Genomic DNA, 23,681 nt, shown 5'->3' with positions numbered 1-23,681 from the left:
GTATAAAACGGGTCGCCCACTCACACCTGATGGTCATCCCATTGATTGAAAACACCTGAGTAATTTCACCTTCACATTATCTGCTAATCCTAAAGGGTCGCACAATTTGGCCACTCGCAGACATGGGATATTGGATCATTTCCCACAATAAATAAATGACCAAGTCTAATATTTCTGCCTCATTGATTGGATTTTGGTTATCTTTATATCTACTTTTAGGGCTTGTATAAAAATAAGATGTAGATTTCGGTCAAAATTATTCAGAAACATAGAACATTCTGAAGGGTTCACAAACTTTCAAGTGCCGCTGTACATTTTTTGCATAAAACAAGGGATTATCAGCAGTAAGCGCCTCTGCACCTGTGGATGATCCCCTGGAGTGGTTCTCTAGCATGTGCGCTATGGTGTGGAGCGTCTGCGCTGTGGGTAAGCACGCTACATGGGAGATTAAATGTGAATGATGCACGCTGATCACACGGTTACCTCTGAATAGACGCGGCTCACAGAGGGCACTTCAGATAATTACCCCCGGCCCCACACGCCGGCGGCAGGTGCTCCGCACTCACTTGTTAATGTTGCTCCCTTCTTTCAGTCGCTCCCCGGCTGCTCCAGTCTTTGTGGCTCTCTCGCTCCCGGCTAAATCCACCAGGCTCAGCTTGCTCACCTTCTCACCTGAGGTCTGGATAAAACAAACAAAAAAAATTAACATTTTAAAAAAACACATATAAAAAGGAAGACCCCAAAACTGCTGGATATGTCGCATCACAGTCATGTACAGCTTAGCTCTGCTGGTACTGTAAATAAACTGTCTCCGAAAATCCACGCCACTTGTGAACATACCCTTAGGCCCCATTCGCACAAACTTATCCGTTTTGCGTTCTGGAAATTGTGGATCTGCAAAATACAAATGCGGCCCATGTGCATTCCACCCCATTGTGTTCTATCCTATTTGCGGGGCAGTGGAAAGGACATACTGATGCGGACAGGTCTGCATTTTTTGTGGCCCCACTGAAATGAATGGGTCTGCATCAGATCCGGACCAAAAATACGGTTGTGTGCATGGGGCCTTAATGCGAGATGTGGAAAAATAAATTTAAAAAAAACGTAGCAGATGCGTGTGGGTCCCAGAGGTGACTTGAAAATGAGAGATTGGACCCCCCACTTTCCTGGCAAAAGTTAGGCAGTACATGGACCCCCATTAACTTAACAGAGGTCTTCCTATGTGGCAGAGAGGCTTTTAGACCCCTTAAGGCCCAAATTCTGAAGGGTCCCACCACCAAATTAACATGTAGGACAAGGGGCGTCAGCGGCACCTGGCAGCCGCCTATCTCCCCTCCTGTAATATTGGAGATGCTAACACATAGTTTATAGCATTGTCATCGGTAAATTCGGGACATTTATGCCCCAATCCAAGCTGCAACGTGCCCGGACTGACGGCGGCAGGGAGCGTCGTTGTGTCTCCGCATAGTAATAGGGAAATCCTTCATCGCCCCGGGATCATCCATGTACTGGAGGAGAGCAGCGCAGGAAGCATCCATTAGTGACAGGATGGCTCCATGTAACGGAAGCCGCCTGCAATAATCTCAGCTCTACGGTGAGGGGAACGGGGCGGCACCAAAAATCTGTCCTGTAATTAATGTTTACATTTAAAAAAATAAATAAATCTGAAAAACAAAACAAAATATAAAAGAAATATTTCTCCCCAGCCAGCTGTGACTTCGCCCCCATGGCCGAGCGCTTCTTTACACTGTAACCCGAGAGGCTGACGAGCCGCGGACGTTCCCAGTGCACAGACGGAGCTCGTCCTGTATTAGTGATGACAGCCCGGGGGGCGCAGCGGGCTCATTACTGGGGGCGGCTTACAATCACCCCCCTCTGCCCTAATGACAGCTCTCACCCTTTCATCTTGCCTGGCGAGTCCCCCATTTAAATAGATCACAGGAGCAGAGATAAATGGCTGCCAGGCACATGCAGCACCACTTATCTCCTAGGAAAACGAAGAACTGTTCTAGCAACTGTGCGATCTCCGATTGTTCAGACACTGACATTTCACAAAGGTTTTTAAAATGACAACATTCAACTTGCAGGGCCGCCTCGCGCACCCCACCGCAGGGGGGCCGCCTCGCGCACCCCGCCGCAGGGGGGCGCCTCGCGCACCCCACCGCAGACATACGATTCTCATTTATTTTAATGGGTGCGCAAAAAATGGCGGCAGCACACCGTGTGCCATCCGCATCCGTTACGTCGTCCGGCAAAAAAAAATAAGATTTAGCGGACAAGGAGAGACAGTTTTAACAAGTGGGGATCGGAATAATTTGGAACGCACGCGGCCGGTGACCGTATTTTGCAGATCCGCAATTTGCAGACGGCAAAACAGGATACGGTCATGTGCATGAGGCCTTAAGGACAGTCGCTGCAGAGATGGGACTGTTGGGCTGCCTAGTTGCACCAAACCCTTCATGCCATGTGCGCCATTTTGATTAACTTGCCGCAATTTTCGTAGACGAATTAAGTCCTGATTTTGCCCGGAAAATCCTGCAAAAGGGGAGCGCCTTATGTAAACCTCGCCCAAAAGGTGACCATATATGGTGCATGCGCCTCGCCCGCCCCCCCCCGGTAGAGACACCCCTCAGCTGCAGGGTAGCCCTAAACCTCCCCCGGCTGGGCAGGGTCACCCCTCGACTACAGGGTCACTCTCACACTCCACAGCAGCACCCGGGAGTCGGGACCCCCAGAAGATGCCGTCATATAAAAAAAATATATATTATGACGGCAATGAAAAATAGTCCCATTCTGGATTATCGCCAGGATTACCGGACCTTCAAGTGCCAGATTATAGGATCTTAGGCCCCGTGCACACTACTTTATTTTTGTTCTGCATCTGATCCCCTTTTTTGCTGGGATGTTGACCCATTCATTTCAATGGTGTTGCAAAGGATGCATAAAGCACACCGCGTCCTGTCCGGATGTTCGTTCTGCAGCGTCTGACCGATGTCTGTGTTTTTCGGATCCCCAAAACAGGCACGGTCATGTGAATGATGGAACAAGAGTCCACCACTCTGGGATTCCCTCAGCCTTGGACAGTAGTAATCCTCCGGAAAGGGTAGTAGCAGTAAATCCCACATCTGGGACGCCACGGCTTTGCAGCGCAGGGTTAATTAGCATTTACTCACAGGCCTGGCACAGTGGGCAGCGCCATGAGCTCATGAGCACAGATGTTGAGGAGGAATCCCGAGGCTCAGAGCACAATCTGGAGGACACATTCCACATCCTGCCCTCCAGAGGTCATCAGTCAGCCAAATGACAAAGGACCAATAGAAGTGGCCTGCAATGAGGGAGGGGGTCCCTACAAAACAGGTCTGGGGTCTTGTGGAGAAAAGATCCTCCGCTGGGGTAGTGGGTGACCGACAGTTCAAGGACAGAGGTCAAGTGGCCAGATGTAAAGGAAGCAGATGACACTGACCAGACAGCATCCCACCGAGAGCGGTGGAAAACACGGAGGCTGGCCCGCAACACAAATATATCCGCAGAATAGACGGCTGGGATTTTAAAAGGTTTTTCCTCGAGTTGCTGTCAGTGAATGGAAACATTCTTGTTTAAATCCAAAAAGCAGTCAAGACCTACTTGTTACAGCTGTGGGTTTGCTACAATTGCATGCAGTCTAGACAATTCACCGTATAATAGCAGAAGTGTGGGGTCAAACACTGGAAACAGGGTAGACCCCAGCTCGCCCCAATACCCCCCCAGTCCGGGTCATCACTTCTGCAGCAGGAAGTCTGACAGGAAGTGTCAGGGGGGGAACAAAAATAACTTCATGATAAATTCTGCAAGAATCAGGTAGGAGGGAAACCACAGCAAGTACATGACTCTCCCCCTCTCCCCCCCCCCCCCCCATCACCAGCCGCACCACCAGATACCGTACTCTACAATACACCTTCATCTCTACTCTGTGCTGCAGGGACCTCACACAAGATCAGCTCACTCCTCTCCTGAAATACTCTGTGCTGTGGGGACCTCTCACAAGATCAGCTCACTCCTCTCCTGAAATACTCTGTGCTGTGGGGACCTCTCACAAGATCAGCTCACTTCTCTCCTGAAATACTCTGCTGTGGGGACCTCTCACAAGATCAGCTCACTCCTCTCCTGAAATACTCTGTGCTGCAGGGACCTCACACAAGATCAGCTCACGCCTCTCCTGAAATACTCTGCTGTGGGGACCTCTCACAAGATCAGCTCACTCCTCTCCTGAAATACTCTGTGCTGCAGGGACCTCACACAAGATCAGCTCACTCCTCTCCTGAAATACTCTGTGCTGCGTGGACCTCTCACAAGATCAGCTCACTTCTCTCCTGAAATACTCTGTGCTACCAGGACCTCCCACAAAAATCAACACACTCCTATCCTGAAATACTCTGTGCTGCTGGAGAACCTGCTCCTACTATGTACCACTCATTTAGAGATTTCCCACAAGATCAGCTCACTCCTCTCCTGAAATACTCTGTGCTGCTGGGGGCCCCGTTTCCTCCATTATCACTTGTCTCCATTGCTCTCCGTGCATCATGACACTGCTCCTGTCCTTGATCATGTAACTAATGTATTAAGCCTGAGACCTCCCACAAGAATCAGCACACTCATTTCCTGAAATACTATGTGCTGCTGGGACCCTGCCTCCCCTTACAGGTCCTTCTAAAAAAATTAGCATATTGTGATAAAGTTCATTATTTTCTGTAATGTACTGATAAACATTAGACTTTCATATATTTTAGATTCATTACACACAACTGAAGTAGTTCAAGCCTTTTATTGTTTTAATATTGATGATTTTGGCATACAGCTCATGAAAACCCCAAATTCCTATCTAAAAAAATTAGCATATCATGAAAAGGTTCTCTAAATGAGCTATTAACCTAATCATCTGAATCAACTAATTAACTCTAAACACCTGCAAAAGATTCCTGAGGCTTTTAAAAACTCCCAGCCTGGTTCATTACTCCAAACGGCAATCATGGGTAAGACTGCCGCCCTGACCGCTGTCCAGAAGGCCATCATTGACACCCTCAAGCAAGAGGGTAAGACACAGAAAGAAATTTCTGAAGGAATAGGCTGTTCCCAGAGTGCTGTATCAAGGCACCTCAGTGGGAAGTCTATGAGAAGGAAAAAGTGTGGCAGAAAACGCTGCACAACGAGAAGAGGTGACCGGACCCTGAGGAAGATTGTGGAGAAGGACCGATTCCAGACCTTGGGGGACCTACGGAAGCAGTGGACTGAGTCTGGAGTAGAAACATCCAGAGCCACCGTGTGCAGGAAATGGGCTACAGGTGCCGCATTCCCCAGAAACAGCGGCAGAAGCGCCTGACCTGGGCTACAGAGAAGCAGCACTGGACTGTTGCATGTCATTCGGAAATCAAGGTGCCAGAGTCTGGAGGAAGACTGGGGAGAGGGAAATGCCAAAATGCCTGAAGTCCAGTGTCAAGTACCCACAGTCAGTGATGGTCTGGGGTGCCATGTCAGCTGCTGGTGTTGGTCCACTGTGTTTTATCAAGGGCAGGGTCAATGCAGCCGCTATCAGGAGATTCTGGAGCACTTCATGCTTCCATCTGCTGAAAAGCTTTATGGAGATGAAGATGTCATTTTTCAGCACGACCTGGCACCTGCTCACAGTGCCAACACCACTGGTAAATGGTTTACTGACCATGGTATTACTGTGCTCAATTGGCCTGCCAACTCTCCTGACCTGAACCCCATAGAGAATCTGTGGGATATTGGGAAGAGAAAGTTGAGAGACGCAAGACCCAACACTCTGGATGAGCTTAAGGCCGCATTGAAGCATCCTGGCCTCCATAACACCTCAGCAGTGCCACAGGCTGATTGCCTCCATGCCACGCCGCATTGAAGCATCCTGGGCCTCCATAACACCTCAGCAGTGCCACAGGCTGATCGCCTCCATGCCACGCCGCATTGAAGCCTCCTGGGCCTCCATAACACCTCAGCAGTGCCACAGGCTGATGGCCTCCATGCCACGCCGCATTGAAGCCTCCTGGGCCTCCATAACACCTCAGCAGTGCCACAGGCTGATTGCCTCCATGCCACGCCGCATTGAAGCCTCCTGGGCCTCCATAACACCTCAGCAGTGCCACAGGCTGATTGCCTCCATGCCACGCCGCATTGAAGCAGTCATTTCTGCAAAAGGATTCCCGACCAAGTATTGAGTGCAGAACTGAACAGAATTATTTGAAGGTTGACTTTTTTTGTATTAAAAACACTTTTCTTTTATTGGTCGGATGAAATATGCTAATTTTTTGAGATAGGAAATTTGGGTTTTCATGAGCTGTATGCCAAAATCATCAATATTACAACAATAAAAGGCTTGAACTACTTCAGTTGGTGTGTAATGAATCTAAAATATATGAAAGTCTAATGTTTATCAGTACATTACAGAAAATAATGAACTTTATCACAATATGCTAATTTTCTGAGAAGGACCTGTACATAACGCTCAGTCAGTGACCTACAACAAGTTCAACACACTCCTCTCCTAAAATACTCTGTGCTGCTGGAGAACCTGCTGCTCCTTCTACTATGAAGCACTCATTTTATAATTTCCCACAAGATCAGCTCACTCCTCTGCTGAAATACTCTGTGCTGCTGTGGGCCCTGCTCCTTGCAAGGTTTTATAACATATCAGCAGTGTGGGGGGTGGGGCAGGGCCGCTTACCCCAGACTGTACGTCGCTGATGGTGTGTGTGAGGATGATGTTGAAAACCGCATGTGACCGGCTGCTCTCCTCGTTCATGTTGGTCGCTGCCACCGTGCGGGATTTGTTCCCTTCTGACATTAAAGACTCAATATCCTGAAAAAAGAAGAAAAATAATAATAAGATCATGTCAAATACAGACGCTCTGTCACTCCTTAAAGTACTGCTACCATGAGAAGCGGCACATTAACCCGGTGGGCACTTAAAGAGATCACATTTTACAGGATCCAAACCAGAGCAGTATATCACAGTCTGGCATCCAGCTTAAAAGGACAGATGGGAGGAGAATTGGAAAGGGAGGGGTCAGTCAGCTGCTGTCAGCCAATCAACACTGTGATGAGTTTTCTCAGCAATGATTGGCTGAGAACAACTGACAGACAAGGGGATTCTCCTCCCAATGCTTCTCCTACATGTCCTTTTCAGTTGAATGTCAGACAGAGTATACACCATATTATGAATAGGTTATATATGCACTGCCCTTGTTTAAGAAGACTCTGCCATATGAGAACTCATATGGACACCTTGATCTTCTACTGCGGTCAGATGACCCCAATACTGTTCTCCCACCTGTTCTTGGCATTTGTCCCAGCCTACAACTGTTCAGCTGCGGCTACCTAAAGAATGACTCACTTGGCACTTTATTTCATCTGCTCTGCAGGTGAGCGCGCACTCACCTTGTAACTGGAGACCGCCAGTTTAGACAGTCCATCGACATACGGACCGAGAACTTTGTGCTCCCGAACTTTGAGCGACTGTCTGCTTCTGTGGGTGACACGAGAAAAAATAAAATTCCACCGTAATGATCAGTGAACAGTTTTTAAACCAGCACCTGGATCTGAATTGTTTTGTAATTGCATGTAATAAAAAATTTAGTGTAGCCACCGAGTTATTCACTGAAATCTATCTATCTATATAGCGCCACCTGCTGTTTTCTTATGTCTATGTCCACGTCACTGAGGTGGACGCACATACTCATTTCCATCATTCAACTGCCTCTAGAGCTGTGATAGGGAGAGATCTGCGGCAGAAAGGACACGCCCGGCGAGCTGCCGCAGAAAGGACACGCCCGGCGAGCTGCCGCAGAAAGGACACGCCCGGCGAGCTGCCGCAGAAAGGACACGCCCGGCGAGCTGCCGCAGAAAGGACACGCCCGGCGAGCTGCCGCAGAAAGGACACGCCCGGCGAGCTGCCGCAGAAAGGACACGCCCGGCGAGAAAAACCCCTTTAAGCATTTCCCACAATACACCACCAGGAGACACTTTGAAATATTGTGTACCGTGGGCGGAGCCGAGTTGTCACATGACTAAGTGCATCGGTAAACGTACTCTTGTGTAGTGAAAGGGGAACACCATATAACCGTTACATGGTGACATGAGATGACGGCCATTAGCTGCTACAATGTAGAGACCATACTGTACCAGTGACTACAGGCGGCAAGGCTTTACAGCCACCATCTGCCCCTACTGTAAGTACAGACAGGGGCGTGGCTTAGAAACCACAAGGACACTCTATTAGGACTGGTTTACCCTTTGGGGTCGAGCAGATCGCGGACTTTCTCATTGTAGATTTCCATATAAGAAACTTCCACTTTAAAGCTCAATTCATCGTTCTCAGCTTTTTGAGTTCTCTCGAAGAGGGTGCTGCACAGTCTGGGGATCAGGCCGGGCTGGTCCGCTGTGCCCATCATTGTGTAGGACTTCCCTGAACCTGCAAGAGATGGAGGTCGGAGGGGACCACAAAAGATCAGGAACAGTCTACGACAAAAGGAGCGATTCCAATAAAACACACAAGACCCTATTAGGTTAATTATATTCTTGTACATAGGAGGCAGTATTATAGTAGTTATATTCTTGTACATAGGAGCAGTATTATAGTAGTTATATTCTTGTACATAGAGGCAGTATTATAGTAGTTATATTCTTGTATATAGGAGTAGTATTATAGTAGTTATATTCTTGTATATAGGAGTAGTATTATAGTAGTTATATTCTTGTACATAGGAGGCAGTATTATAGTAGTTATACTCTTGTACATAGGAGCAGTATTATAGTAGTTATATTCTTGTACATAGAGGCAGTATTATAGTAGTTATATTCTTGTACATAGGGGGCAGGATTATAGTAGTTATATTCTTGTATATAGGAGTAGTATTATAGTAGTTATATTCTTGTATATAGGAGTAGTATTATAGTAGTTATATTCTTGTACATAGGAGGCAGTATTATAGTAGTTATACTCTTGTACATAGGAGCAGTATTATAGTAGTTATATTCTTGTACATAGAGGCAGTATTATAGTAGTTATATTCTTGTACATAGGGGGCAGGATTATAGTAGTTATATTCTTGTACATAGAGGCAGTATTATAGTAGTTATATTCTTGTACATAGGAGGCAGTATTATAGTAGTTATATTCTTGTACATAGGAGCAGTATTATAGTAGTTATATTCTTGTACATAGGAGCAGTATTATAGTAGTTATATTCTTGTACATAGGAGCAGTATTATAGTAGTTATATTCTTGTACATAGGAGCAGTATTATAGTAGTTATATTCTTGTACATAGGAGCAGTATTATAGTAGTTATATTTTTGTACATAGGAGCAGTATTATAGTAGTTATATTCTTGTACATAGGAGCAGTATTATAGTAGTTATATTCTTGTACATAGGAGCAGTATTATAGTAATTATATTCTTGTACATAGGAGCAGTATTATAGTAGTTATATACTTGTACATAGGAGCAGTATTATAGTAGTTATATTCTTGTACATAGGGGCAGTATTATAGTAGTTATATTCTTGTACACAGGAGCAGTATTATAGTAATTATATTCTTGTACACAGGAGCAGTATTATAGTAATTATATTCTTGTACACAGGAGCAGTATTATAGTAGTTATATTCTTGTACATAGGAGGCAGTATTATAGTAATTATATTCTTGTACACAGGAGCAGTATTATAGTAATTATATTCTTGTATATAGGAGGCAGTATTATAGTAGTTATATTCTTGTACATAGGATGCAGTATTATAGTAGTTATATTCTTGAACATAGGAGCAGTATTATAGTAGTTATATTCTTGTACATTGGAGCAGTATTATAGTAGTTATATTCTTGTACATTGGAGCAGTATTATAGCAGTTATATTCTTGTACATAGGAGGAGTATTATAGTAGTTATATTCTTGTACATAGGAGGCAGTATTATAGTAGTTATATTCTTGTACATAGGAGCAGTATTATAGTAGTTATATTCTTGTACATAGGAGGAGTATTATAGTAGTTATATTCTTGTACATAGGAGGCAGTATTATAGTAGTTATATTCTTGTACATAGGAGCAGTATTATAGTAGCTATACTTTTGTACACATGGGCAGTATAACAGTAGCTATCTCGCACCTTTATCCTAAAAAGAAACCAATTGGACACTAATTACACTTACCGGTTTGACCGTAGGCAAAGATACAGGCATTGTACCCCTCAAAGGCATTCTGGAGAATATTCTCACCAAGGCACTGGAAAACAACATCTTGTCCTGTTGTAAAAATAGAAAAAAAAGGTTTATTGCACTACAGAGTGCGATGGTCTGGAGTCAGCGAGTGGCGGTCTGAGATTTCTCAGGAACAGTGCCACTTATCGCCATGGGCTGTGCCTGGTAATTATTAGTCAAGTAAATTCAGCCCATGTACACTAGAGGCAGTCTAATGTTATAAAACCCTTATTTGGTTAATCATACCCACTTTAACATACAGTAGGTTTTCCCGCATTTTCCTTGTTAACCCCTTAAGGACATAGCCAATTTTCATTTTTTTGCTCCCTGCCGTCAAAAAACTGTAACATTCTTACATTTTCCGTTCACATAGCCGTATAATGGCTATGTGAACAAATGGCTCCATTTCATTCACCATAGCTTGTATCTGAAAATGGGGAGAATTTTTTTTTGTGAGGTGAAAAAAAAAAAAAAAAAAATAATAATAATTATATATTATATATATATATTATATATATAAAAATCCACCATGGTTATTGTTTTTATTTTAAGTGCTCATGTGCACTATAAATGACAGGGCCGTGTTATTTTTCGGGTTGGTATAATTAGAGCGACACAAAATTGATACTGTTTTACTACTTTCAAAAAAATATTACATTTTTTTTCTTGCATCGCCATAATCTGACAGCCATAACTAAATTTATTGCTCAGTCTGGCTTGTTTTTTTGCAGGGCAGGCTGTAGTTTTTAGGAGTACCACTTTTGATCACTTTTTATTTATTTGTTATATTTTAATAGTACGGACATTTCTGGATGTGGCAATTCCAAATTTTTTTTGCCTTTATATCTAAAATTGGGAAGGGGGGTGATTAGAATTTCTTTAGAATTTTTTTTTTTTTTGGGTACTTCTGATGGTTTGTACCATAGACTGCATTAAATACTGTTGCAGTCTATGGGATTTTCACAGGTTGCCTGTCTGTCTCAGATAGCTCACCAGGATAAGGGCTGTTTCACACGAACGGATGCTGTGCGTGGCATCCGCTCCGTGAAAGAGTGCCAAGACCCGATGCAGACTGCAGAGGCACGGAGCATTATCAGTCATGTTAATGCTCCGTGCCTCTGCAGTCTGCATCGGGTCTTGGCACTCTTTCACGGAGCGGATGCCACGCACGGCATCCTCTCGTGTGAAACAGCCCTAAGTCTTGGAGCCTTCAAAAGGCCCCGGGCTGTTAACTGATCAGACTCCAGCTATTTCGATGATGGGGCTCCGCTCAGAGGGAGCCCCCTTCCTCTGTCTAACCCTACAAATACTGCAGTTGCTATTGACAGTGGCATCTGAGGGGTTCAAGAGATTGTTGGGGATTTACATATTGATGGCCTATCCTTAGCACCCCCAGCCGATCAGCTGATTGAGGAGACCTCCTCGCAGCTCACCAAGCACAGCGCTGTACATTGTATAGTGGTTGTGCTTGGTATTGCAGCTTGGCTCCATTCACTTGAATGGGACTGAGCTGCGCCTAGGTCGTGTGACCGATTAATGTGATGTCATATGGCCTAGGAAGAGGCAGCGTTGGCCACTTCATAACGCTGATCAGCAGGGGTTCCAGGAGTCGGATGACCCGCCAATCAGATATTGATGACCTATCCTGAGGACAGGCTATCAATCTGCCAACCCCGGAGAACCCCTTTAAATGATCGGGATCTGAGGAGTATTATACAGCCGGCACCGGCCAGGTATGGAGTTCAGTGTGAGAGACCGCTCCATACTTCCCCTTAACGTGTATGTCGCACAGTTACATCACATAGCGTTAAGGGGTTAATTCCATTCTACGGGCTGAGTATATTATGAGCAGAGCATCACTCCGTGACCTCACCGGCAAACTTCTCCGTGACAGACTCGTCCATAGACCAGAAGCAGTGATCGTACGCAAAAACCTACAAAAAAAAACCAGAAAGTATCACAGCACCAGAAAGAGTCAGGGCTCACTTCACTAAGTACAAGCTAAGTCGGTACATAAGCGCTCCCCCATACTCACTGAGCCAGGTACCAGCAAGCAATTCTGCGCTCACTGCACCAGACCCTCTCCTGTGCCTTCTAGAAAGACACTCAGGGCTCACTTCACCAAGTACAAGCCAACTCCGTACACGAGAGCTCCCCCATACTCACTGAGCCAGGTACCAGCAAGCAATCCCGCCCTCACTGCACCAGACCCTCTCCTGTGCTTTCTAGAAAGACACTCAGGGCTCACTTCACCAAGTACAAGCCAACTCAGTACATGAGAGCTTCCTCATACTCACTGAGCCAGGTACCAGCAAGCAATCCAGCCCTCACTGTACCAGACCCTCTCCTGTGCCTTCTAGAAAGACACTCAGGGCTCACTTCACTAAGTACAAGCCAACTCCTTACACGAGAGCTCCCTCATACTCACTGAGCCAGGTATTAGCAAGCAATCCTGCGCTCACTGCACCAGACCCTCTCCTGTGCTTTCTAGAGAGACACTCAGGGCTCACTTCACTAAGTACAAGCTAACTCCGTACCCGAGAGCTCCCTCATACTCACTGAGCCAGGTACCAGCAAGCAATCCTGCGCTCACTGCACCAGACCCTCTCCTGTGCCTCTTTCACACTCAATGCAGTGACTTTGGACGCCATATGCATGCTCCAAGAAATCTCCCTGCTACCCTACAACAAGTGGACTGGTCCCTAATGGAGCAGAACCAGTAACGAGAACCAGTATGCACTGGGAAGGCGTTCGTGCTGCTCCTGTCTACACGTTACTTCACTTTTCCTTTCTGCAGGAAATATTTTCATGACATCACATCCTCCGAAAACATTGTAAATCAGAGGTGCGGAGGGCCCCCGGGGTCCGGGGAGTTCAAGTGACAGGAAGTGTTGTCTTCTGCCGGCCAGGGAGTACAACCGATCTGGTGTCGTGCCCACAGCCCCGGCCATATTGCCACTACCCCTGCGCTCTGCACACCATCACACGCTCAGGCCCCGGCCATATTGCCACTACCCCTGCGCTCTGCACACCATCACACGCTCAGGCCCCGGCCATATTGCCACTACCCCTGCGCTCTGCACACCATCACACGCTCAGGCCCCGGCCATATTCCCACTACCCCTGCGCTCTGCACACCATCACACGCTCAGGCTGGACTTACTTTCGGCTGGCTCCTGGGAGATGCATGGAATCCAATGGAAAAAAAAAAAAAGGGGAAAGAAGAAAGAGAGGAAGCCATTAGTAAATATTCCCAGGCTGATCATATAGGCATGCACTGCAAGATGAGATCATGTATACACAGCTGACATACGTGTGGAGCAGAGGCCTGCAAGCTGGAAGCTACTGGGAAACTGACTCCCAGCATGGCTGCCGGCTGTCAGGGCATGCTGGGAGTAGTAGTTTCAGAAAGAATAAATCCCGCAAGATAAAAAGAGTTGAACAGGTTTGCAATATCTTATTCCTAGAAAGAGGTATGGTCTCTTAAAGGTTCAGGCCCTAAGCCTGAGGCTGCACTACTGAGGGATTCTAATGATAACATGCCCCCTTGAGAACTACGACTCCCCAAAGACAGTCAGGGCAGGTCGGGAGTTGTAGTTTTAGAAAGTATAAATTCTGCAGGTCCAAAAGGTTGAAAATGGTTTCTTCATATGTTAAATTTCTAAGCAGAGATAATATCTCTTGAAGTTACAGGCCCTGGGCCTTAGACTGCACTAGTGAGAGAGTCTAAAGATAAAGTTCCCTCTTATGAAACTATTACTCCCCCCGCAGGCCGTCGTGGCATTCTGGGAGTTAACGGAGCGAAAACAGGTTTTCCGTATCTTACTTCTAGGCAGAGATATGATCGCTTGAATTTACTGGCCCTAAACCTGAGGCTGCACTACTGAGAGATTTTAATGGCAGCATGCCCCCTTCGGATGCAGACAGGTGCAGTGTTGTCATGACGACCATCCACATCGAGGTCCGCATATTCACACATAGGCAGGGTGTAGATATTGATGGCAAAGGTGAAACGGAACCTTTCAGTAGTGCAGCCTGAGGCATCGATTAAACTAAGGCCCCGTTTATTAATTTTTTTAAGACAACTGTGAACACATAAAAGTCAACTGAATCCACGGATTTCTGTGGAACCCAACAACTAGATCGTGCACGTGAGGGCACCCAACCCTTGCAACAGAAGATGCCAATGTGAGCCGGAGTCCCCCTTCATCACAGACCCCATGCCAGCTGCTGCCTCTATAGCATGCCTAGCATGGAGAATCCGGGGCTATCTGCCCCCATCATCCGCGGCCTCGCCACCTCAGAGATCATGCCCTCCTAGTGCCACATGTCAGGAAGAGTGGGGCAGGAGGCCATGCCCTTCGTCCACGTCAGATGAGGACACCGCCGAACATGAGCCGCTTCCTCTGATCGGCACTTCCATTAATTGTTCCGTAATTAGAGAGGAAATTAAGCAGCGGACACTTCCTATGGATGTGAGATTAACCCTGCGTGTCCCAGACTCCTCCCAGGGCTGAGCCTTAGTCTAAAAGGAGCGACAGACATTGGGAGAACGCGTCACAAAGCAGGGTGTGGGAACTCACTTAAAGGGACACAACACTTGGAAAGTGTCACTCAACCCAGCTGCACCCGACCTACCCGACCCCAGCTGCACCCGACCTACCCGACCCCAGCTGCACCCGACCTACCCGACCCCAGCTGCACCCGACCTACCCGACCCCAGCTGCACCCGACCTACCCGACCCCAGCTGCACCTGACCTACTCCAGTGAAGCTGCATCTGACACATCCATTTAAGGTTGCCGGCTGGGGTCGAGTAGGTCAGGTGCTGCGATCTACTCTACCCTAGCTGCACCTGACCTACGCGCCTGAATCTTCAGCTGACCCAAATCGGATTCAGTCATACCCGACCCCAGCCGCACCTGACCTCCCCGACCCCAGCCGCACCTGACCTCCCCGACCCCAGCCGCACCTGACCTATTCTAGTGAAGCTGCATCTGACCTCCCCGACCCCAGCCGCACCTGACCTCCCCGACCCCAGCCGCACCTGACCTCCCCGACCCCAGCCGCACCTGACCTCCCCGACCCCAGCCGCACCTGACCTATTCCAGTGAAACTGCACCTGACCTCCCCGACCCCAGCCGCACCTGACCTCCCCGACCCCAGCCGCACCTGACCTCCCCGACCCCAGCCGCACCTGACCTCCCCGACCCCAGCCGCACCTGACCTATTCTAGTGAAGCTGCATCTGACCTCCCCGACCCCAGCCGCACCTGACCTCCCCGACCCCAGCCGCACCTGACCTCCCCGACCCCAGCCGCACCTGACCTATTCCAGTGAAACTGCACCTGACCTCCCCGACCCCAGCCGCACCTGACCTCCCCGACCCCAGCCGCACCTGACCTCCCCGACCCCAGCCGCACCTGACCTCCCCGACCCCAGCCGCACCTGACCTCTCCCCGACCCCAGCCGCACCTGACCTATTCCAGTGAAGCTGCATCTGACCTCCCCGACCCCAGCCGCACCTGACCTCCCCGACCCCAGACGCACCTGACCTCCCCGACCCCAGCCGCACCTGACCTCCCCGACCCCAGCCGCACCTGACCTATTCCACTGAAGCTGCATCTGACACATCCATTTAAGGCTGCCATAAATCGAGTGTGCCTCCACTACAGCAGGGAGTCTGATTTCTGCTCTGCCTTAATATAAAAGAATCCTGACAACAGCGAGGTTTCGGAGAATTGCTCACAATGCAATTTCATAAGAAAGCTGACTTGTGGTTTGGAGAAGTCTCTGACAACAAGCGTCTAGACGAGAGGGAGGATCCTACACGGCCTGTCAGACCTGTAGGACATGAAAGGCTGCAATCTACCCTGAGCAAGGCAAATCCCCTCCTGCCGCCCCTGCCTGGCTGCCTCTTCATTGCTTTTGGAGCCCATACTGAAGATCAGGATCTCCCCGCAGACCACACAGGACTGTTGCAAGAGGTCATTAAAACCAGAGGGCAGGAGTGCAGATTTATGCAACTCGGCATTGAGCTACGGTATGGAATCTCACCACAAACACTGAGCTTTAGCATTCTGTTCATTAACCAGGAAACTCAGAATACATTATAGCTGCCCCCCCCATGAGGTAGAGATGTATTGTGAGAGGCAGTGTTTATAATTGGGGGGGGGGGGGGGGGGGAGAATAGTCTTCCTGTTTCTGTGAGGCGTCTGGGATTTTATACGAGATATGCTACAGATCCAACAAATCCAAGATGGGGTCAAATTTTAAAGGATTTGGAGCATTAACCCTTCTACTTAAAGCTTAGCCTTCAGAATCCAGATTGCCCCGCGTATGGCGCGCTCATTAAATACGCGCAGTTAGCTTTAGCTCCTCCCTGTTTGGTTACAGATGTAGCAGAGTTGAATCTGTCGCTTATCTGCTCTACCTCAACGTCCAACTTCCGTGCCCCAGGTCTGGACAAAACCCACACCCCCTACGCCTGGCCAGCCCCATGCAACTGCTCCCAGCAAACGCCGCACCTTGTCAACCCCTGCTAAACTGCGCCTGACCAATTCCAATACCTAATACATGAATGCAGATGTAGCCGATATGAGCCTATTTTACAGATTCCCTCAATGCAAAAATATAAATTAATGTTCATCTAGCCGTACCCCACTGACATTATCCTCGTCAGCCCTAAGCACCTTGAAGAACACAGGGTTAATCCCGGGGATCATTTTAATTTACGTCTTTGGCATTTTAGTCAAATGTATTTTAAATTTCAGAAGTCAAAACAGATTGCAGCCCGAAGAATCAGGAGATTAGCACAGCGCGACTTCTACATAATCCATGTTCATTGTGCATTAACACACGGCTAATATTAATCCCACTGTGCAAGCTGGTAAGGGTGGCGAGCCAGACGCCCCGCACCCCTGCCTCATCTGTTACCGTTACCCCGACCAGGACAGATGTGGAATCAAAAGACAGAGGCCTCAGTATGGCGGACGAGACGCCGGGGATGAGATTAATAATCTACATTCAATTTACCGCAGGCACAATGAAAAGATGGACTACACTGAACACCGCACCACACTGCTCAATTGGGCACAGCATTCTAGTAGTTATATTCTTGTACATAGGAGGCAGTATTATAGTAGTTATATTCCTGTACATAGGAGGCAGTATTATAGTAGTTATATTCCTGTACATAGGAGGCAGTATTATAGTAGTTATATTCTTGTACATAGGAGGCAGTATTATAGTAGTTATATTCTTGTACATAGGAGGCAGTATTATAGTAGTTATATTCCTGTACATAGGAGGCAGTATTATAGTAGTTATATTCTTGTACACAGCGGGCAGTATTATAGTAGTTATATTCTTGTACATAGCGGGCAGTATTATAGTAGTTATATTCTTGTACATAGCGGGCAGTATTATAGTAGTTATATTCTTGTACATAGCGGGCAGTATTATAGTAGTTATATTCTTAACCAAATCTCTTTTTATTGAGAAAGCAAATAGATATAAAGTGCCACAATACAGCTAACGCCATACGCAGATGGCATCAGAATAGTGCAATCAGATATAACAAAAGTCAAACAAATGAAGGGGGGGGGGGAACACAAATAGACAAACAGGACAACGGACAGGGATAAAGAAATACCAAACAAGAAGAAGGGGAGGAGGGAGAGGGAGGGAGGGGGGGTGGTGGGTTCAATAATGGCGGTGTCAGTCAGATCATGACAGGGTCTTTCAAGACGCCGGGTGGCGATAGGCTTTCCAGGGACTCCATATGTCCAGAAAACGAGGGCGAGTGAGATTCCCAGTGAGCCAGTTCTTCAAAACGACATATCTGATCTACTTTCTCTTGCCACATCAGCAGCGTAGGTGCAGAGTCGTTCTTCCACAGCAGAGGGACTAGCAGGCGGGCAGCAGTTAGAAGTAACGTTGGTAGGTTGTTCTTAGAAGGGGCGAGGGTTATATTGGGGCACCAAAGCAGGACTAATTGCGCATCTAGACTTATAGGGGAGCCGCAAATGCGCCCGATTAGGCTCTCAATCTGTGTCCAGAAGGGACGGATTAGACTGCAGGACCACCATATGTGAGATAGGGACCCCTTCTCTGTTCCACACCTCCAGCACTGATCGGGTATTTCGTGATTAAGATTATGGAGGAATTCAGGCGTTTTGTACCAACGCGTAAGAAGCTTAAAGGAATTTTCCCGTATTTTGATACAACGACTGAATCCGTGAGAGTTGGAGAGGATAAATGCTTTTTCGGGTTCTGAGAGGGGGTACGAGAGCTCCCTCTCCCAGGCCACTAAAAAGGATAGTACTGGGGGTGTGGAAGAGAGTAACTCCTTGTAGAGAGTTGACAGGGGCTTCTTCGGGGGGATCGGCATATCTAGTTTCTTTTCCAGCCAGGTGGATTCTTCCGTGCAGAAGGGAGGGAGTTTCAAAATCGCAGTATCCTTGCGAAAGGCAGCAAGAGCCAAGAAGGATTGCTTTCGAACCTCAGGCAAGGCCCGAATCATGTCCCATGCCAAGTCCCCACCCGCAGATACAACCTCCTGTAGTGTGTGGTTAGACAACTGATACCAAACACCTGAAGGGGCAGTGGTCTCGGGATGAACTAAGTTTTGCAATAAGTGCAGAGGGAGGCGAGGATTCGGGAATCTCAGATCTTTAGATCTATAGAGTTTAGCCCATTCAACGAGCATGCCCTTCCAAATGGGGGAGGTAAAGGAATGTGAGGGCGTACAGCTACGGACCCCCCACAGGACGAGATAATCTTTGTATGTAACGAGGCCTCGCTCTAGAGCTGTGCATAGATTTGGGGGGCTTCGGGAAAGAAGAGAGAAGCACCTATTTAGGTGCGTGGCAGTGTAATACAGGTGGACATCGGGAAGGCCGAAGCCACCAAACCTCTTTTCCCTCGTCAATGTGGAGTAAGCTATCCTAGATGGTTTGTTCGACCAGAGGAAAAGGGAGAATCTCCTACGCAACTCTGTAAAGTACGAGCGCGGGAGCCATATGGGCAACGTCTGCAGCAGGTATAGGAGTTTGGGGACAATGAAGGTCTTGAGATAATTCTTCCTGCCTATCCAGGAGATAAAGGGAAGTTTTACCGACTGTAGATGGGATTTAATTGAGTTGAGCATAGGGGTGTAATTAAGGCTGTAAAGGTCATTCAGATTCGCAGAGATGTGAATCCCCAAAAATGTGATGTCCCGAGCGGCCCAAGTGAAGGGGGTGGAGCGTTTAAGCGACGCAACAAGAGCGGGTTTACATGTAACATTCAGGGCAAGGGATTTGCTATAGTTGATCTTGAAATTGGAGACCCAACCGAATTCTTCAAATATAGAGTGTAGCCGGGGGAAGGATGTCTCAGGGTTCGTGGTCATAATAAGGAGGTCGTCTGCAAAAGCCGCCGTGAGGTGAGTGTGGGAGGCTCTCTGGAGACCTTCAATATCGGGATCTTGCCTGATTTTGCACAGGAGAGTTTCCATGACTATCACAAAAAGCGAGGGGGAGAGAGGGCAACCCTGCCTAGTGCCATTAGTAATGGCAAAGGCGGGTGAAAGAGTGCCGTTGACTTTGACCCTGGCAGAGGGGGCAGAGTACAGAGAGAGGATAGCGGAAATGAGTTGGTCAGGAAAACCAAATTTCGACAGAGCTAGTGACATATACTGCCAGCTCACTCTGTCAAAAGCTTTCTCTGCATCAGTGCTCAGCAGAGCTAGCGGGGTAGAGGTAGACCGTGCCCAGTTCATGAGATGAAGGAGGCGAACAGTATTCTCATTACCCTGTCTGCCAGAGACAAAGCCAACTTGTTCTTTGTGAATAACATCCGGGAGAACTTTTTGAATCCGTTGAGCCAGGATCTTAGCCCACCATTTAATGTCCGTGTTTAGTAGGGAGATAGGGCGGTAACTGCCACATTGCAACGGGTCTTTATTCTCCTTATGGATAATGGTGATGTGGGCTGTGAGTGACTGGGCAGGGAGGTGGCCACCACCCAGGAGATAATTACATAGGGAGCTAAATTGAGGGGCTAGGACAGATTTAAAAGTTTTATAATAAGAGATGGTGAAACCGTCAGGGCCGGGACTGCGACCGGAGGGGATAGTGGCTAGGACTTTCAGGACTTCCGGGCCAGAGATGGGAGCTAATAGTTGGGAGGACTGATCCGGGGATATAGAGGGAAGCTGAAGGGAGGAGAGGAATTTATTCGAGGCCTCCGCGACGGAGCAGGGAGATGACCCAGGAGGGGGCGGGAGGTTGTAAAGGTCTTCGTAGAAGGCACAAAATGCTTTGGCTATATCAGGGGTAGACTTAAGGTGATTGCCCGCCGCGTCTTTGATCGCCGGAATGAAGGAGTCAGAAAATTGTTGTTTAGTTAGTGCCGCCATAAGTCTGTTCCCTCTGTCGCCATGTGCGTAGGATTTGAAGCGCGCACGAAGGAGTAATTTAGCTGAAGTAACGTTCAACATATCTTTTAATTGAGATCGCGCGACAGAAAGCTCCTCCGCAAGGCTTAACGCTTGGGATTGCTTATGGCTGAGCTCGAGGGTGGCGATATGGGATAGGAGGGTGGACATGGCCTGGGCTCTTTGTTTTTTAAGATGGGAGCCGAGAGCGATAAGCTCTCCACGGATCACGGCCTTGTGGGTTTCCCAGATTACAGCGGGGGCGGGAGGGGAGGGACCTGCGGTGTTAGTACTGAAGAACTCCTGGAGGGAGGTGGCTATTTTCCCCGATGACACCTGGTCCTGGATGATGGTCTCATTGAGACGCCAGTTCCATTCCCGTGTAGGGAGAGTGGACAGCGAAAACTGTCAGAAAGACAGGGGCGTGGTCCGACAACGTGATGTTGCCTATTCGGGTGTTTACAATTTGTTTGACATGCTCAGAGGAGAGAAAGACATAGTCTAATCTGTGGTGTGAGGACTTGGCATGGGAGTAGAACGAGTAGTCACGACCCGTGGGGTTCAGGGTACGCCAGGTATCAATAACACCTAGTTTACGCAGAGCCACCTTCAGGCGTCTAAGACGTACGTGAGTGATAGCCGATTTCCCCGAGGAGGAATCCAGAAGTGGGTCTAGGGTCACATTAAAATCTCCCCCCAGAATTACCATACCCTGTTTGAATGCCGCCAGCGCAGCGAGGGTCTGAACCAGCCATGCAACCTGTCCCCTATTTGGCGCGTAAATATTGGCCAGTGTAACCGGTGTGCCCGCTATAGAGCCCTTCACAAATAAGCACCGGCCATCAGGATCCGAGGAGGAGGCTGTAACCGCAAAGGGTACCTGCTTGTGAATGGCAATACTGACACCCCGGCTAGCGGAGGCCTGTGCGCTGTGGAACCACTGAGTGAACTTTTTGGAAGGAAGATTGGGAATCTTACCTGCCCGGAAATGTGTTTCTTGAAAAAAGGCTATTGAGACTTTGTCTTTTAGTAGTAAGGAAATCACCTGGGATCTTTTGCACGGCTCGTTCAGGCCCCGGACATTAAGGGAAGAAACTATAAGAGAAGCCATGTTAAGTCAGCAGGAAAGCACAAAGCAATCATAATCTGAGCGAACCAAGTAAGAACATTAGGATGGGATAAGAGGACACAGAAGGGGAAACACATGAGGGCAAAAGAAGGGAGACAATAATGCAAACAGTAAATCATAATCACAGAATGCAGAACTAAGAGCTCCACGGAGCGCCTGGGAATCAGAGGATCCTTTCTCATCACGGCCTGGTGCCGGGATCCATCAGGCGGGGGGTCTCGTAGAGCTGGGAGAGGCCATGAAAAGGCCATCAGGTAACAAGGAAGTCAATGAGGGAAACAACGGCAAACAAATCCCCTGTGCAGAGGGGGTGGGAGGGGAGAGGTAGATAACATTCAGGAGGGTGAAGTCCTCAGGGAGGTGAACAAAGGCCTGGATACACCTAGAAAGGCCATGTCAAAAGGCTAGACGGCTCCTATGCATGTCCTGAACAATATAACAGGAGAAAACCGTAACTTCCGGAGGTCCACTGCAGGAGAACACCTGAACTGTGAACGGCGAAAATGGTGGCCAACGTAGCAGAGAAGAATCAGCGATGAGGAGAGCGACCCGCAGCAGCGGAGGCCTGGGAACTCTGACTGGGTCGGGATTTCTTCCCGGCAGGCACAAGGGACCAGGTGTCTGCAGTCGGAGGCGAGGGTATAGGATCTCCCTGGTCTGCCGGCATCCAGGACGGAATTTCAATTGGAGCAATACCCAGTGGGACCCAGGCCCCGGATAGGTCCTGAGGCGTGCGTATGGTGATCTGCCGTCCGTTTTTGACGACGGCCAAGCCAAAGGGGTACAGCCAGCGGAACTGGGTCCCGGAAGATTTAAGAACTTCAAGAAGCGGACGCAAAATACGTCTCTTTGCCAACGTGGAAGGTGCCAAGTCCTGAAAGAACTGCAGCTGCGAGCCTTCATATTCCAGGCGGTCCGCCTCTCTACTGGCTTTCAATAGAGCCGCAGTGTCCACAAAACTGAGGATACCGCAGACAACATCTCTCGGAGGGTCTGAAGCCTTTGGCTTGGGGCGAAGAGCGCGATGTATGCGTTCAATGACAATATTTGCTGCTCTTTCTGGAGTTAAAAGATTCGCGAATATTTCTTTCGCGATTTTTTCAAGAACTTCCGATGCGAATATTTCAGGGAGGCCGCGGATGCGAATATTACGTCTACGGCTGCGATTTTCCTGATCTTCAATTCGCAGGAGGGCATCGTTAAGAAGATCTTTATGCGATCCGAGGGTGGAGCATGTTTCCTCACCGAAGCGAATAATCGCGTCTTGCGAGTGTTCCAGTGCAGCGACTCTCTGGCCGATGGATCGGAGATCGGTCTTTATTTCAGTCAAGTCCTGCTTCAGGGGAGCTAGCGCAGAGTCCAAAATTTCGCGAAGGATCGCTTTTGAAAGATTCGTTCCCCGCTTGCGATTTTTATATTCGGAAGCATCCGAAATACTTCCCGCTTCCGAAAATTCATCCGGATCGGAATGAATAGAAGGAGCCGGCGCCATCTTAGGTGTCCCAGCAGCGGTGCCCTTGGCAGCTTTCCTCAGGAATTTCTCCATGTCAGGCTGTTTGGAGCGGCTCACAGGTGGGTCAGCAGGTTCCCTGGGGCGATCTCTCTCCACTTTGCCCATTTCAAGCTTCTAAAAGGTGCTATAAAAGGGGGTTTGTGCCGGCTAGGATGAGGAGCTCAGTCACCGGCAGCCATGCAGCTCAGCGGCCAAACTCCGCCCCCTAGTAGTTATATTCTTGTACATAGCGGGCAGTATTATAGTAGTTATATTCTTGTACATAGGAGGCAGTATTATAGTAGTTATATTCTTGTACATAGGAGGCAGTATTATAGTAGTTATATTCTTGTACATAGGAGGCAGTATTATAGTAGTTATATTCTTGTACATA

The 23,681-nt window shown here is 48.1% G+C and overlaps 1 protein-coding gene across 3 annotated transcripts in view; it reads right to left on the bottom strand.

Annotated features, from left to right (window-relative positions):
• The window catches only part of KIF13B (kinesin family member 13B), a 161,899-nt gene that overhangs the window by 103,526 nt on the left and 34,692 nt on the right, over positions 1 to 23,681 (bottom strand). For all 3 annotated transcript variants that reach the window (XM_044290881.1, XM_044290883.1, XM_044290882.1), the window contains 7 exons: positions 13,412 to 13,424; positions 12,122 to 12,182; positions 10,201 to 10,293; positions 8,281 to 8,461; positions 7,429 to 7,516; positions 6,716 to 6,850; positions 567 to 679 (listed from right to left, as the gene is read on the bottom strand). In XM_044290881.1, the coding sequence (XP_044146816.1) occupies positions 567 to 679; positions 6,716 to 6,850; positions 7,429 to 7,516; positions 8,281 to 8,461; positions 10,201 to 10,293; positions 12,122 to 12,182; positions 13,412 to 13,424 (684 nt within the window). The remainder of the gene's footprint in view (positions 1 to 566; positions 680 to 6,715; positions 6,851 to 7,428; positions 7,517 to 8,280; positions 8,462 to 10,200; positions 10,294 to 12,121; positions 12,183 to 13,411; positions 13,425 to 23,681) is intronic.

This window comes from Bufo gargarizans, chromosome 4 (assembly GCF_014858855.1).
Source record: "Bufo gargarizans isolate SCDJY-AF-19 chromosome 4, ASM1485885v1, whole genome shotgun sequence".
Taxonomy (NCBI): Eukaryota; Metazoa; Chordata; class Amphibia; order Anura; family Bufonidae; genus Bufo; species Bufo gargarizans.
Note: the sequence above shows the minus strand (reverse complement) of the source record. Positions and strands in the feature narration are given on the sequence as shown.